At 65.7% G+C, this 15,738-nt stretch overlaps 1 protein-coding gene across 1 annotated transcript; it reads right to left on the reverse strand.

Annotated features, from left to right (window-relative positions):
• Positions 1-3,025: 3,025 nt before the first annotated feature.
• EXOC3L4 (exocyst complex component 3 like 4) lies at positions 3,026-14,874 on the reverse strand. The gene is made up of 12 exons (XM_062181348.1): positions 14,761-14,874; positions 9,892-10,634; positions 8,591-9,224; positions 7,646-7,757; positions 7,366-7,488; positions 6,976-7,076; positions 6,763-6,843; positions 5,458-5,572; positions 4,826-4,945; positions 4,596-4,748; positions 4,138-4,259; positions 3,026-3,487 (listed from the first exon to the last, which is right to left on the reverse strand). The coding sequence occupies exons 2-12, from the start codon at positions 10,616-10,618 to the stop codon at positions 3,295-3,297; spliced, it is 2,481 nt and encodes an 826-aa protein (XP_062037332.1). The 5' UTR covers positions 10,619-10,634; positions 14,761-14,874; the 3' UTR covers positions 3,026-3,294.
• Positions 14,875-15,738: the final 864 nt, after the last annotated feature.

The raw sequence follows: 15,738 nt of genomic DNA on the forward strand, positions 1-15,738 counted from the left end.
AGGGACATGGCGGTGGGTAGAGGGAGTGGTGGGTCCCAAGTATAATTCCCACCCCCAGAGTCGAATGACCAGGGGCCAGAACCAGGGGCCTGAACCCACATGCCTGGGTCCCAGCCCACCCTCTGCTCCAGCCTCCCTATGCTCTTGTGGGGGCTGCTGTCTAGTCTCTCGCTCACCTGATGTGGTCTTGGGAAGCTGAGCCCAGCCCTGAGGCACTGCTGGGTGCATAGGTGCAGGTGCACATACACACACACACAGAGGCACAGCTATCACAGGTGTACACACACGCACATGTACACTCACAGAAGCACAGGTATCACAGGTGCAGGCACACATACATACACACGCACACAGAGGCACAGGTATCACAGGTGCAGGTACACACACATACACACGCACACAGAGGCACAGGTATCACAGGTGCAGGTACACACACATACACACGCACACAGAGGCACAGGTATCACAGGTGCAGGTACACACACATACACATGTGTGCACACAGAGGCACAGGTATCACAGGTGCACACACATACACACGCACACAGAGGCACAGGTATCACAGGTGCAGGCACACATACATACACACGCACACAGAGGCACAGGTATCACAGGTGCAGGTACACACACATACACATGTGTACACACAGAGGCACAGGTATCACAGGTACACACATACACATGTACACAGAGGCACAGGTATCACAGGTGCAGGTACACACACATACACATGTACACAGAGGCACAGGTATCACAGGTGCACACACATACACACGCACACAGAGGCACAGGTATCACAGGTGCAGGTACACACACATACACATGTACACAGAGGCACAGGTATCACAGGTACACACATACACACGCACACAGAGGCACAGGTATCACAGGTGCAGGTGCACACACATACACACACAGAGGCACAGGTATCACAGGTACACACACATACACACATACACAGAGGCACAGGTATCACAGGTGCAGGTGCACACACATACACATGTACACAGAGGCACAGGTATCACAGGTACACACATACACATGCACACAGAGGCATAGGTATCACAGGTACACACACATACACAGAGGCACAGGTATCACAGGTGCAGGTGCATGTACACACATGCACACACACACAGAGGCACAGGTAACACAGGTGCACACAGTTCCCGCCTGGAAAACCCTGATTTCCTGTCTCGAGCCTGGAAACCCTCAGGAAGACAGTCCTGCGTGTCTAGGAGGGTCTGTGCCTAAGTCCCTCCCCCGTGCTGGGAAGCTCCGCTTAGGCTAGGCTGCCCCCCTTGGGCACCTCCCCCTCCCAGTGACCTGGACTTAGAGTCTCTCCTCTCCTCCCCCAGGGCCTTCTCGGCCAGGTCCTTGGGGCAGGGGTCACGGGAAGGCCAGGGGCCTAGGCCTCCCAGCCCAGAAGGTGCTGACAGCACCCCCATTTGGCAGCTGGAAAAACCGAGGCATAGAGAGACCCAGGTACTTGCCTCACAGCTGGATGGCAGCAGAGCCAGGCAGACCCCTCCTCCACACCCTCCCCTGCCTCCCCAGGAGGGGCCAGGGGTTCAGGGAGGGGCCTGGGGCTCAAGGCAGGGGTTCCTTGGGGAGAACCTGGCCAGGACCAGAGCAGATCAAGGCTTCCCAGGTGCTCCACAGCTTGCCAGTCTTCCCACCCTGGCCACAGATGGCCTCTGGACGTACAAGTGGGGTCAAGCAGGGGACAGTTTGGCCTGTCCACCACCTGCCCTCCCTTGGGGCCCTCCCTGTGGCACAGCCTGAACCCCTGCTGGGAGGATGACACCCTGTCAGCAGTAGCACTCACAGGCACCTGCACCCCCAGCCCCTCCACGTCCTCATCCCTGCCCCACCCCCCTCACCCAGGAGGTCTGGATACTCCCCAGACCCCACAAGCCGACCCTGCCCCTGGCCTGCAGAGGGGCACTGACCCGGCACCTGCTCCGGGAGGAGACGAAGGACCCTTGGGCTCCCCACCCACTCAACCCAGGGCCCCAGCAGCCTCAGACTCAACTCTGTGCCAGGTCCTGGTGCAGGGCGCAGGGAAGACCTGTGTAGGCGCCACCACCTCCTGGGCTCTTGTCCCATCCTCAGGAGACCTGGTTGTGTTCTTGGGACTTGGCCCACCTGCTGTTACCGCCCACCCCCGACCTAGGTCAGGTCAGGCGCACAGTGAGGCCCGCTGTGCAGGGTGTGGTGGGCATCCATCACCACAGCCCGGCTTCTCCCTGGAAGTCTCCCCGTCTCGGCTCCCAGCCTTCCTGGAAAGCCCGGGGCTGCCAAGGTAAATATGCAAATGCTTCCCAGCAGCCTCACCCTAAGACTGCAGCCAAGTGTCAGCGCCAGGCTCCAGGAGAGAAGGGGGTGCACCCCAGGGCGGTCTCCCTGCAGGGCCCCGCCCCCTCCGCACACCTCCTGAGTGACATCCCCTACAGTAAAGGGACAACTCTCTGCTGGGAAGCCCCGCCCACATCTGACCCAAGCTTCAGAAGTGCCTGGCCTCTCCTTGTTTCCCTGCCCAGGAGGGGCCTGGGCTGTGCCCACCCTGCTGGGGGAGGCCCACCTGGCACACAAGGCCCAGGGTTCCTCATGGTCAAGACCCAGTCTGGGGCCGGCGCTGTGGCGTAGCAGGTAAAGCTGCTGCCGCAGTGCCAGCATCCAATATGGGCGCCGGTTCGAGTCCTGGCTGCTCCACTTCCGATCCAGCTCTCTGCTATGGCCTGGGAAAGCAGTAGAAGATGGCCCAAGCTCCAGACTCTTGGCTTCGGATCAGCACAGCTCTGGCCATTGCAGCCAGTTGGGGAAAAGTGAACCAGCGGATGGAAGACCTCTCTCTCTGCCTCTCTTTCTCAGTGTAACTCTGACTTTCAAATAAACAAATAAATCTTTAAAACAAAAGACCTAGTCTGTTCTGCAGACACAGGGCCTCACTCCTCTCACCCACACAGCGGGCACAAAAGGGCCAGCCTGGCCCCGCGTTCTCCTTAGGTAGACACCATTTTAATTCATTTATTTTAAAAATAAATACGCTGTTCCCTCTCCATCTGGGGCTGGTGCTGGACAGCCCTGCCGCAGGGACGGGCACCCCCGCTGCCCAGACACTCCCCCACACACGCGGGGGACGGCTCCCTCCTGGCGGGTCCAGCAGCTGTGCAGGGCTGAGGACAAACGCGCCGCAGCTGCCGGCTTCAGAGCTGGGAGGCCGGCCCAGCGCGAGCCTCGGCCCCGCCTGGGGCTCAGCGCGCGGCCTGCAGCCGCCGCGGGCCGGCAGCACTAGACACAGGTGAGGAGCAGGTCCACGGAGGCGGGCACCTCGATCTCGTCGAAGAGCGCGCGCGCGGGCGGCGCCGCGGGGCCCCGGGCCTCGGCCGCGGCTCTCAGCAGGGCCTGCGCGTGCTGCAGGAGGCTGTGGTTCCGCCGGCGGCCCAGGCGGCGCAGCGCCAGGATGGCCAGGACGTGGTCCCGCCTGCGAGGACACGCGCGCGGTCAGGGCGAGCTGGGCTGAGCAGCCGGCACGAGGCCCCCCCCAGCGCTCCGGGGGCTGGGCAGGGCGCACGGGAGCCGCGGGAGCCGGGAGGCAGGCTCCGGGCGTCGCGGCCCGGGGCAGTGGGGGCTCCTTCCGCAGGGGCCGTGGCGGAGCATCGCGAAGCGCGAGGCGAGAGCCCCCTCCCTGCGGGACCCCGGCGCGGAGTTCCCGGGCCGACCCGGGCTGGGGAAACCCGGAGCGCCGCGCCAGGGGGGCGGGCCGTGGGAGGGAAGGCGGGGCGAGCACCGGGGGCGGGGGCGGTGCTAGTCTGGGCTTCGGGCGGCCTCCGCGTTCCGGATTCTCCAAGGTCACGGAGAGACTTGAACTGGGATTTCCACGGCCCCAACACTCCCCGGCCTCCTGCCTCCGGGCAGGCTCGGGCTCTCCCGGAGTCGGGGGTCGCGCCGCGGGGCCGATCCAGGAGCGTGAGGAATAGGTCATGGCAGAGGGGCGGTCGGGACCCCGGCCAGCGCCGAGCCCGCCCCTCACCCTGGCTTCCTCACCCGCCCGCCCTGTGGGCCCGGGACTCCTTGGAAGGGGCTAGCGCCAGGACCGTGGCCTCCCCCAGTGGGGAACAGGTGGCTACGGACCTGAAGTCGGGGTAGGTCTCTATGAGTGTCTGCAGATGCTTCCTGATGTCGTCTTTGTAGGTCTCGCCCAGGATCTCGGCCACGCACGGGATGGCCTGGTCCAGCCAAGTGGCCTTAGAGCCCTGCGGAGACCAGGACAGGCGCACCTGTGTGCGGGCCAGGCCGTCCTGTCTGCAGCCCCTGCGTCCCCGCCGGCAGCCGAGTGGCCCACATTTACTTCCCTCCCCGCACCAGGTCTGTGCAAAATGGGCAGCTCAGACAACAGATGGAGGGCGGCAGAGCCCCCGCCCCAAGGGCTCCAGGATCTGGGTTGGAGAGAGACCTTCCACAGGCCCTGCTGGGACCCTCACCCACCCCACAGCCAGCTGTATGCAAATACGGGCAAAGTGCAGCCCAGCTGGCCCCGCCCCCTGGCAGCCCAGCAGCAGTGGGGGCAGGGCAGTAAACACTGCTCCTACCAAGCCCTGGAAGGTGTCGCTAATGGCCTGGGCGTCCAGACTCATCTTCTGGGAGCCGTTCACCCGGTCTGTGCCCCGGAATCGCTCCTGTGGTCTCAGCGCCTGCGCCAGGTACTCACGGACCACGTAACGGTGCACCTCCTGCAGAATCTCCTGGGCAGGTGGGGTCCAGGTCAGGGTCCAGGGCCCCAGCCCTGGGCGCACCCAACCAATGACCTCCCCCTGCCTACCTGCGCTTGTGGCGGGACCACGTGCTCCAGGTGGCGGGCGAAGGCCACCACCCTGTCCATGAGGGGTCCCAGCAGGTCCTCCGTGAGCCAGCCCTTGGTGCACACGGCCCTGAACAGTGGCTGGGGACAGAGGACAGGGGCAGTCCTTCAAGCCCCCACTCCCTGCCCCACTGGCTTCCTGACCCCTTCTCTGTGGGGTTCACGGTGCTTCCTCGCCTTAGCCACAGGTTATGTCACTGGGTCTCTCCCACAATGCCTCTTCCAGGCTGGGCTCTGGTGGAGCGTCCAGCCAGGCCCAGCTTCAGGGGTGCCCTGGGGGTCTTGAGGGGACAGAGGAGAGGCCTCGGCCTGATCCGGCCTGTGAACGCACTGACCCAGGCTTGGCTGTTGACCCCTAGGAAGGGGAGACTGGGAACTCCTCTGTGAGCCTTCCTACCCCTCACTCACACCCCTGTGATAAATCAGCGCTGGGCCTGGCCCCTGGGCACCTGCTGGGCATGGCGAGTCAGGAGAGAAAGGCCGCCCCGCTCACCTGCCCGCTCACTGCCCCGCTCACTGGGAGGGAAAGGCCTGCCTGTTCACCTGCCCGCTCACTGCCCCGCTCACTGGGAGGGAAAGGCCTGCCTGCTCACCTGCACGTCCCTCTTTAAGCTCTGGAGCAGGTGCTTCTGGAAGTTTCGGGTGGCAGCCTCCAGGGGCTGCGTCAGCTCCTCCAGGGCTCCTGGGAACTTGGCCAGAAGATGAGTCCTGGGAAGTGGCCGGGATACATCACGAGGGTCACGGGAGCAGGCTGGGGCTGGGGGACAAGGCTTGGCGCGCAGCCCCAGCCCCACCCATTTGGACTATACTGCGAGGGGCAGCTCAGTCCCCAGAGCCAGTCATGGAGCCGAGGTCGGCGGGCAGCGCTGGCTGGGCTCCGTGGCCACTCCAGGATTAAACCCTCTGTGCCTTGCAGTAATTGGCCAAGCAGCACAGCCAGGCCTGGCACACGCCCCCCACTGAGCCCCAGAAGGTGCTGGGAGCCGGAGGGCCGGGCTATGCCCAGGTCCCACACCCCAGGGAAACAGCAGAGCTGAAGTTCCTTCAGGGATGAGCCAGAGGCGTCTCCAGAGGGGCCAAGATGGCCCCTGGGCTAAGCCCTCAGAGACCCCAGTGCCAAGGAGCTGCCTGGCAGAGGCCCAGAAAAGCAGCGTGGGGGATACAGGCAGGCCTGGCTGCGTGGCCGTGGAGAACCAGCGTTTCCTGTCCCGACTGCACGTGGGTGCCCTGCACCTGGGGAGGACCAACCAGCACAGGGCCTGGTGCGTCACAAGTGCTCGCGCTGGGCCAGAGGAAGGGTCCTCTAAGGCACCGTGTCCTCACAGGTGCCCAGGCCCCATCTGACAGATGAGAAGACACAGAAAGGACTTGCCCTGGGCACGTCGCCAGCAGGTGGCAGCCCAGGACCCCATCCGAGAGAGTGTGCCCTGCCTCACTGGCTGCCTTCTGCGCATGGGGGACACTGGGCTCCATGCCCGTAGTCCTTGGGGCCCTGGGGTTGAGGACACAGAAGGCAGGCAGCCACTGCCAGTCCCCAGGGTGGGCGGGCCTCTTCCTTCTGGGGACAGAGACCCCCAGACCACCCCCAGCACAGCCCGGGGCAGGGAGTCAGGGAGGGCTTCCGGGATGAGGAGGAGGAGGAAGAATCCCGGCCTTCGTCCCTTCCGGGGCTCAGCTTCCCTGGGCTTAGGGAGGACCTCACAGTGGGGCCAGCGAAGGAACCGGTCCCTGGTGGCCTTCGGGGAATCTCGACCAGGTCCACACTCCAGGGCAGGGCCCAGCCTCTTGTCTCCCCGCCAGCACCCCACACCGCAGGCGGCTCCACCATGTTCCTGGAGCGCTCGCGCCCCCTGCTGGCCAGCGTGGACACGTCCTCCGGAGGAGCCGCAGGCGCCTACCTGATCTCGGCGCAGGCGTTAATGTAGGCGCCCAGGTGCGGCGCCCTCACCGCTGGCGACTCCAGCAAAGCCTTTTCAAACCTGCGGGCGGCGTTGAGGCCTTGAGAGTCCACCCGGACTGAGGGCCCGTGTTGAGGCCCCACTGCCCACCTACAGAGCTGGGGCAGGAACGGCCCTCGCCCCGACCCCACCCGGCCAAGGATGTGCCCGCACCTGGGAACGAACAGGCTGAGCGCCTGCGCGCACATCCGCAGGATGGTGGCTTCCAGCTGCGCCGAGATGGCGCCGGCCGCCTTCACGTGCTGGGCCACTAGCTGCGAGCAAGACCACACGCTGACCCCGCCTGGGCACCCCGCGCCACCCCCGGGCCACCCCACTCCGCCAGTCTGGGATCCAGCGCTCTGCTAGCAGCCCAAGCTGAGGGTCCCTCTTCATACCCCTGCGCCCCGTCCTCCCAGCCTCCCCGGGCCCCGCCCCACCTCGCAGGGACCTCAGCGGCCCATCTAATGGGAAAGGCCGTGAGCACTGGGTCTGGTAGCTCTGGCTGTCCCCACCGCCAGGCACGAGCCCCGCCCAGCCCTGCCCAGCCCCGCCCGGCCGCACCATGTGCACGTCGAGGGACAGCTGCGAGTGGTAAAGGCCTTGCAGCACCTCAGGGGCGTCGGCAGTTGCCCAGTGGTTCCGCTCCAGCTGCAGGATGCTGTCCAAGCACCCGGCGATCTCCGTCTGGGCGGGGAGACGGGGGCACCATGAGACGCGCCCCCGAGAGGTCCTCCCGAACCCAACGCTGTGCCCCTGGGGCCAGGCCCATCCCTCCAGGCCCCTGCAGCCAGAGGGTGAGTGAGCCCCCACCGGCAGCCCCGGGCACCGGCCCCAGCCTCACCTCCAGCAGGCTGGTGTAGTTGCTCTCCAGTTGGGCCCACACGTGGGGTTCCAGGAGAGGGGGCAATGGCTCAGCAGGCAGCGCCAGGTCCCGGGTGTTCAGGAAGTCAGGACTGCAAGGCAGGGCAGGGAGCTGAGGGCCAAGGCAGGGCTGTGATGTGGCCGTGTCTGCAGAGCCGGGACCTGGGCTTCCGATCGCACGCCTTCCCCAGACGCTTGCAAGCAACAGCCGGCTCTCCCGGCGTTCTGGCAGCCAGCTGTGCCCATGGGCCGTGGCCAGCCTGCCTCCAGGTGACCTCTACCTCTACCCTCACGGTGGCTCGGGGTACAACCAAGACTGGGCTCCAAGCGCCCTCCCCCAAGGACCCCACAGCTCAGGGACCCGCCAGCAGCCAACCCACACCAGGGAGGCCCGGAGAGGGGCGGGCACACCTCGGGCCACACGGCCACTGAGGGAGAGCTGGGGGCTTTGGGCATCCACTCCCGCTTGTGGGACTGGAGCCCCTCGCAGTGAGGCGGAGGGAGGTGGAAGCCCCCAGCAGGCTTGCCCCCGGCCCCTAGATGCCGGTCCAAAGGGGAAATGAGGGTGGACCCTACCAAGCACTGCAAGCCCCCTGGGGGTGCTCGCCCTGGAGAGGTGGCCGTTGCCTATCCGCCCGCTGCACTTTGTGGGCTAGCACAGGGAGCGCCCTGCTCCCAATGGGAGCCTCCCACACGGAAGCCTTCCAGCGTTGGGAAGGCAGGCATGGAAGGCCCCCCAGGGCAATCTGGGGCAGCTGGCGCACCTGGCCCAACACAGCAGAAAGAATGTCAAAGGTCACCCGTTGTCCTCCCCGGAGGGGCTTGGACAAGAAAGGCTCCCGTCCCCTCCCAACCGGTCCTGAAGTCCCCAGTGCCCGGTGAGCAGGGTCACCCTGGCCCTCGCGGCCCCTGGCTGAGGCCTCACCTGCCGTACACGTTGGCGGCCCAGTCCAGCAGCAGGTAGAGCTGCTCGCAGCCGCGGGCGTCGCGGGCGAGCTCCTGCAGGCGCTGGGCCACCGCGCCGTGGAAGGCTCGAACGTAGGCCTCCCACGCCGGAAGGCCGGCGGCCGCGCACGCGGGCTGCACTTCCTGCAGCACCTTCTGCAGGTCCTGGCGAACCAAGTCTCTCAGCTCCACCAGAAGCTGCGCCAGGCCCGACGCGCCCTGCGGGGCCGTGGACCGCACGCGCTCCCGGACGCTGCGCTGCACCGCGTCCTCCCAGTGGCGGCGCCAGTGGCGGGGCGTGCGCAGGAAGTCGCCGTCGGCGGGGGGCGCCGGGTGGGCTTGCTCCTCGGCGCGCACCACGTGCGCCAGCTCGCCCAGCGCGGCCGCGTCCACCCCCTGGGGCCCCAGGGTCTCCTGCACGATGGCGCTGATCTCGGCCGCCAGGCCGTCGTAGTGCAGGCACAGGTCCATGGCGCGCCGCGCGTAGGCCGTGGGGTCCTGCTCGAAGGCGCCCAAGGCCTTTTCGTTCTCCAGCTGCATCTCCAGGCGCTGCAGCCGCTCGAAGGCAGCCCGCAGTTCCCTTTCAGTAATGAGGTCGGCCAAGGACTTGCCTTCTGCGAGAGCAGGTAGGAAGAGGGGCTGTGAGGGGGGCCATTCCAGGGCCCTGGGTCCATGGGAAGGCGGGCAGACCCCGAAGCCCCACGGGAGGCACCCGCCACAGCAGCCACCCTCCGCCCCCGCCCTGGGGCGAAGAGAAGCCCCCATCAGCCCTCACCTTCCTTGCCCCCTGCCCCCTCTGGCCTTGTGGGCGGGCCTGAGAGCAAGTCTAACGGGTCAGAGCTCGGGCTGGTCATGCCCTGTGCCATTCAGGGACCTGCCCCGGGAGTCAACTCCGGTATTTCTAAGCTGCTTCCTGCTCTCTGCCAGGCCCTACCACTGAGGAGCCTGGCACCATTCCCTGCCCCCCAACTCAGGGCCCTGCTCCAATGTGTTCTCCTCTGAGCTGCCCTCCTGACCCCCCACCCAGGCAGCCGCGGCTCCCCTGCACCCTCTGTGACCCTGTGCCAGGACAGAGCCATAGTCTCCCCCGTGGCTCTAGTTTGGCCAGGAGCCAAGCCATGGAAGGCAGTGGAGAGGTTAGGGTTCTGGAGCCACGCGGATTGGCGTCAAATCCCGAGCCTCGCTTTTCTTATTGGCTGGGGGGGGGGGCAAGGTCTGGGGGGTCTGGATCCCCAGGAAGCCTTGGCTCCATGCTCTGCTCCTGCCCAGTGAGGTTGTCACCTGTGGGGGGTCCCAGCTCCTCCGGCTCCACCCTGGTGGACGCCCGCCGGCTAGTATCCTCCGTGGCCCTCCATGGCTCCTCTGGCACAGCGGTGACCTGGGACTGTCCAGCACCCGGGCTCTCATCCGGGGCACGCCGCGAAGGCCAGAACAGGGAGTGGGAGCTTCTGCGCCAGCCTAGGTTTTCCTTGGCGGCCCCCTGGCTTGCCCTAGAGAAGGCCCGCCTCAGGGTGCTTAGGGCTGGCCTCGTGCTGGCCTCGTGGTGGGCGCCCGGCTCCTGCTGGCTGCTCTGAGCTGCACTCTGGAGCTCCCCAGGCTCCTTGGGGCTTCCCGGCTCCTGCCTGGTGAGGTTGTCACCTGTGGGGGGTCCCGGATCCTCCGACCCCACCCTGGTGGACGCCCGCCGGCTAGCATCCTCCGTGGCCCTCCATGGCTCCTCTGGCACAGCGGTGACCTGGGACTGTCCAGCGCCCGGGCTCTCATCCGGGGCACGCCGCGAAGGCCAGAACAGGGAGTGGGAGCTTCTGCGCCAGCCTAGGTTTTCCTTGGCGGCCCCCTGGCTTGCCCTAGAGAAGGCCCGTCTCAGGGTGCGTAGGGCTGGCCTCGTGCTGGCCTCGTGGTGGGCGCCCGGCTCCTGCTGGCTGCTCTGAGCTGCATTCTGGGGCTCCCCAGGCTCCTTGGGGCTTCCCGGCTCCTGCCCAGGGGTCACTGTCTGTGGTGATGGCATCTTGGCAGCAGGAGAGCTGGGGGGCAGAGAGGGGGCTCAGGAGGCCTGATGGGTGCCCAGCCCCAGGGGGCAGACAGAACCCTGAGCAAGCCAGGTGGGGCCTGGCCGGACCCTGGGGGCTGTGTCGGGGAGGCTTCCAGGAGGCAAGCCCCTGGCTGTCTGAGGAGCGTCTCCCCCCCAACACAAAGGGTCTCCCCAGAAGCCCAGCCTTCACTGGGCTGCCAGGCCGGACCCACCCACCGGAAGGGGAGGTGCTGAAAGTGCAGGTCCACGGGCGCAGCTCCCAGCACCAGCAGGCAGGGACAGGACCCACGCCAGGACTTCCTGCACGATAGGTGCCAAGGCCTGAGGTCCCCCACCCCACTGCCCTCAGGAACACCCTCCACTCACCCCCTCAGCCCCAAAGGTCTGGCAGTTGCCACTCAAAGCAGAGAGCGGGGTCCCCTTCGGAGCCCACCCCCTCTCCTAGGCATTGCTGAGCCGGAGGCAGGCGCTGTGGGGTTGAAGGCTCTGGCCGGAGCCACTTATCACGGCCTCACAGCCTGCAGGGGAGGAGCCCTGGGTCTATATTTAACTGGAGGACTTGGGGGTTCCTATCTCCCCTCTCTCCGTCCCCCCATCTCCGCCACAGCGTGCTCCGGCTCCTCCCGCACAGGGAGCATGGCGGGGTCCCAAGGGCATGAGGGGCCGAGCTGTCTCGGTGTTTGCTTTCCTGTTGCGGGCTCGGCTGGGGGCGCAGGGAGGAGGGAATTTCCGCCCACCCCCTTGAGCGGACTGGGCCGTGGGTCGGGGAGGGCATCACTGAAGCCAGCGGGGCCGGAGAAACTCAGAATTGCAGACTGACCAGAGGCAGAGCCCCCAGCTGGGCTCCAGGTGGCCACAGGCCCAGGCTGGGGCCAGCCCCTGACCCTTGGACGACTTCAGGCAGGAACTGTTCCTCCCCAGGCCTGGGCTTGCCTGGGTGGAATGACTGCCCTGGGCAGGGCCCGGCCCCTCCCCCAGCCCATGCTCTCCAGCCAGGTATCAGTACAGGGGTCACCTGAGGCCCCCTCTCGCTAGAAGGAGGCCCTGGGAAAGGCAGGACAAACTCCAGTGACTGACTGGGAACTTATCAGTCCCACCCTGGCCACAGGTCGTTGTGGTGGACACTGGGCTCGGGGACCCTGCCTGATTCAGGTCCTTCCCTGCTTCCCCACTCCTCTCTCTGGGGCAGGAGGAAGAGGAGGCCCCAGCCCTGCTGTGCCCTTGCTGCCGGCTCTGGACTCTGTCATGGAGGGGCCCAGGACAAGAACGAGGCGGGCGAGCCTTGGCAGGAAGCTCGCACTGAGAGCCCAGCCCACGACTCAGATCAGATCCCCGGGAAGACAAGGCCTCATCCTCCCCAGGCCTATGGAAGGAACCAGGGCTCAGGGATGGCCTGGGGACGGGAAGCGGGGGCTGGACTGGCCTGGGTCTCCAAGCGCCAGGCAGGCAGGGCTGCTCCCCCGAACCCCTTGGTCCCAGAAGAGGGCCCCAAGGGAGGGGTGGGTCACGGTGGGGATGGAGTCAGTGCTTCCCTCCCTGGGAGCCCAAGTCAGATTCTGGAGTGAGGAGGGGCTGCTAGGTGGGTGGGTCTCTTGGGAGCCTGCACACACACGAGCCCCAAACCAGAGCAACGAGGCCCCCCCAACTGCCCCTCAGCCTCCAGCCCGTGCCACCTTGGACCCTGAAGCTCCCAGCCACTTCCCAAGACATTTTTTTTTTCTTTTGGACAGGTAGAGTTACAGACAGTAAGAGAGAGAGAGAGACAGAGAGAAAGGTCTTCCCTCCACTGGTTCACCCCCTAAATGGCCGCTATGACCGGCGTTGCGCTGATCTGAAGCCAGGAGCCAGGTGCTTCTCCTGGTCTCCCATACGGGTGCAGGGCCCAAGCACTCCTGGGCCACAGCAGAGAGCTGGACTGGAAGAGGAGTGACTGAGACTAGAACCCGGTGCCCATATGGGATGCCGGCACCGCAGGCAGAGGATTAACCAAGTGAGCCACGGCACTGGCCCCTTCCCAAGACTCTTGACCTTCCCCAGTGCAAATGGGTCACTCCCCTGCTTCCTCCCATGCTTGCTGCCAGGCAAAGCCCTCCCTTCCTGCACTGGCCTTGCTTCAGCTGCACCTCTGGGGTGCGAGGATGGTGCACCCGGCTCTCCAGCCCTCCAGCTCCCCTCAGGCTGCTCCCCGAATCTGCCTTGGGTTTCAGGAGGTTCCACTGCACTGCCTACTCTCACCGCCCGTCTGCCCCGCGGGCACTTGGGACCATCCTGGGGGTGACGTGGGCTTCCTGCACTTGCACTGGCCCGGCAGCCTGTGTGCCTCTCCCGCTTGTGTAAGGGGTGCCCCTCTTCCTGGGCTGAGAGCCACAGGTCCCTCTCACCCACACCCCCATACCTGCCTCCCTCATCTGTGGGCCTCTGGCTCCCTGCCTGTCCAGGGAGGCCCAGGCTCCTGTGCTGCCACTCTCTGCTGCGTGCCATGCTGGCTGAGCCCCACAGCCCTGGAGACCCAGGCCCAGTCTCAATAGTGGGCCCAGCCCGCGCTCAGGGTCAGGTGCGCACCGTGGCAGGGCCGGGAGTGCCACCCAGAAGACATGGTTCCTGGAACTCCCACCCTGGGCTTCCCCCACCGGCCTCCTGAGCCTCTCTTCTGCCCCTCTTTTCCTAGATGCCCCCTTGGTAGCAGCTCCTCCTCTGCCAGTTGTCCCTGGTGCCCGGCCCTGCCTCCCCACCTACCCTGGGGCCGGGCCACCACCCCTCCAAAGGCAGCCACTGCGCCCTGGCAGTGCCCCGGCGGGCCTGCATCCCACCTCTTGCCTGGCCAGCTGCCACCTACCCACACCTGTCAGTGCCTCCTAACTGCTCTGCCTCCCGGCCCCCTGGGGCAGTGGGGGCCCTGGAGAGCCTCCCGGGAGCAGGGAAAGACAGGGTGCGCGTTCTCACTTCTGCTCTTGAGCGCTTCCGCGGAAGAGCCAGGAAGGCAGTGAAGCAAGGACAACACGAGCTGTCCATGTGGGGGATGGCAGGTAGAACTCACTACTCATAGTGGTGTGATTCAGCCAGAGACTGAAATTAACTGAAGCTGGTGAAAGAATTGGTACTTTTGTTCGTTGGTTAGGCAGACACAATCAGCCGCTTTCCTGTAGCCCAGCCAAACCTCCCAGAAAGAGACCCTTACGGGCTGGGGTGGCGCCCGCACTGTGTCCTCAGCAGCCCAGCTCCCTGCTGACGCACTGGGAAGGCAGCAGCAGGTGGCTCAGGGCCTCTGCCGCCCCCGTGGGAGACCTGGAAGAAGCTCCCGGCTTGGGTCTGGCTGGGGAATGAACCAGCGGGTGGAAGACCTCTCTCTCTCTCTCTCTCTCTCTCTGTCCTCTCTCTCTGTAACTCTGTGTTTCAAGTAAATAATCTTTTTTTAAAAACCACACCTTTAGAGACTCCCCTTTACAGCAGCAGCACCCGGCACCTGCAGGGCTGCTGCGACCAGGAAGAGTGCAGCCTCCTGACGTTCAAGGCCCCTCCTCGGCAGCCCGACCCCTCGCCACTCAGCCCGCGGAAGCTCTCTGCTCTCCCCAGCACCTTCGCGCAGGCTGTCCCCTCTGTCCCACTGACCTCAGCCCCAGCCCCTGCCAGCCCAGCACACGTGGCTCCTCTGAGATGCTGGCCAGGTCACAGTCCCTCTGCTGGGGGCCGTTACAGCGTCTGGGGTCTCTGCCCTTTGCCAGGAGCCCCCAGGGCAGGGCAGGGCAGGGAGGGGGGCGGAAGCTGTCAGACCAGGCACAGCTGGCACTGGACCAGTCTCCAGGGGAGGAGTGTGGGCCCCCGGGTGGGGGGTCCTTGGCTTGGCACCTGTGTCTCCCTGTATGTACAACTGCTGTGGCCTGTGTGCCCCAGAGGGTGTGCCTGCGAGTGTGTGGCTGTGCCTGCACCCATGCCATTATGTCTTGTTTGTGTGGTGTGTGTGTGGTGTGTGTGTAGTGTCAGTGTGCGCACTGTGACGGAGCCGGTGCTCTGCAGTCAGCCTGGCTCTGAGTTGGAGCCCAGGCCTCTCTCCAGTCCCCGCCCATTACCCACAGCACCCGGTGCCCCGCCTGCCACCAGCCCACCTGCCCGGAACGTACCTGCAGAGTGAGCAGCTGGGCCCTTGCAGGAGCCCTGGGAGACTCAGAGCAAACCCTCAGCGCTGGACCCAGGCCCTGGGGCCTCTGGAGCAGCCAGAGTGAGTGACCGGCAGCTGGGACTTCCCAGCCGTGGTCAGCGCTGCTGGGCCCACCCAGCCCCACCCCCGGCCCCACCCCCAGCCCTGATTCCCGGCTTTCACTTTCAGAAAGTTCCCACCCCTTCTCATTCCAGAGGTTATAGATCCGACAACCTTTAGCCCCAGGCAGCCTACACTCAGGGAAGGAGGAAGAAGAGGGACAGGCAAGGCAGCAAGGGGGGCTCTGGGCAGAGGGGTGGGTGCTGCCCGGGGACTACAGACGGCCCCCCTCAGAGGCCAGGGGCTGCAGGCATTGGCCTGGGGGAACGTCCACCTCCCTCCAGGCCAGGGCGCTATCGAATTCATCCCAAGACCCCCTGCACCCCACAGGAGGCTGAGCCAAGAGGGTGGGACTGGTCCTTGGTGGCAGGGGTGGGGGGCACTCACGGTGACTGCCCTTTGTCCTTGCCCCAGAGCACGGGGAGCTGGAAGGATGGAGGTGGCACACTCAGGAGTGAGGGGTCGCTGTCCACACAGGAGCCAGCCCAAGAACAAAGGAGCAGGCAGGGCCTGAGGCTGGAGAGCTGAACACAGCCGTCCCCCCTCCCCGCTGACGCCAAGCCTGTCAGGGTTGACGCACAGGGGGAAGTGGGGCTCCCTTCGTGGGAGATTCCGTTGCGCGTCCTAGGAAAGAAATGCAGGGAAAATCCAGGGAGGCCAGATCCAGGCCCGTCCCGAGCTAGCTGGTGCCTGCTTGGGGGGTGGGGAGGGCAGGGGCATGCCGAGGGCCCCGTGGAGGAGACATGAAGCTGTGCCCAGTGTCCCCAGGCCCCTGTGACAGTATGGCTGCTCCGACTGTCCCCAGGCCCCTGTGACAGTGTGGCTGCTCTGTCCCCAGGCC

The sequence above is a fragment of the Lepus europaeus genome, chromosome 22, assembly GCF_033115175.1.
Source record: "Lepus europaeus isolate LE1 chromosome 22, mLepTim1.pri, whole genome shotgun sequence".
Lineage (NCBI taxonomy): Eukaryota > Metazoa > Chordata > Mammalia > Lagomorpha > Leporidae > Lepus > Lepus europaeus.

Bases quoted from the DNA above. Each gene is read 5' to 3' on its own strand.
- EXOC3L4 (XM_062181348.1), bottom strand. From the start codon at position 10,618: ATGCCATCACCACAGACAGTGACCCCTGGGCAGGAGCCGGGAAGCCCC. The intron at 9,225-9,891 runs GTGACAACCTCA...CTGCTCTCGCAG, and splicing joins GGAGCTGGGACCCCCCACAG to AAGGCAAGTCCTTGGCCGAC. The intron at 6,844-6,975 runs GTGCGGGCACAT...CGCCGCCCGCAG, and splicing joins CTCAGCCTGTTCGTTCCCAG to GTTTGAAAAGGCTTTGCTGG.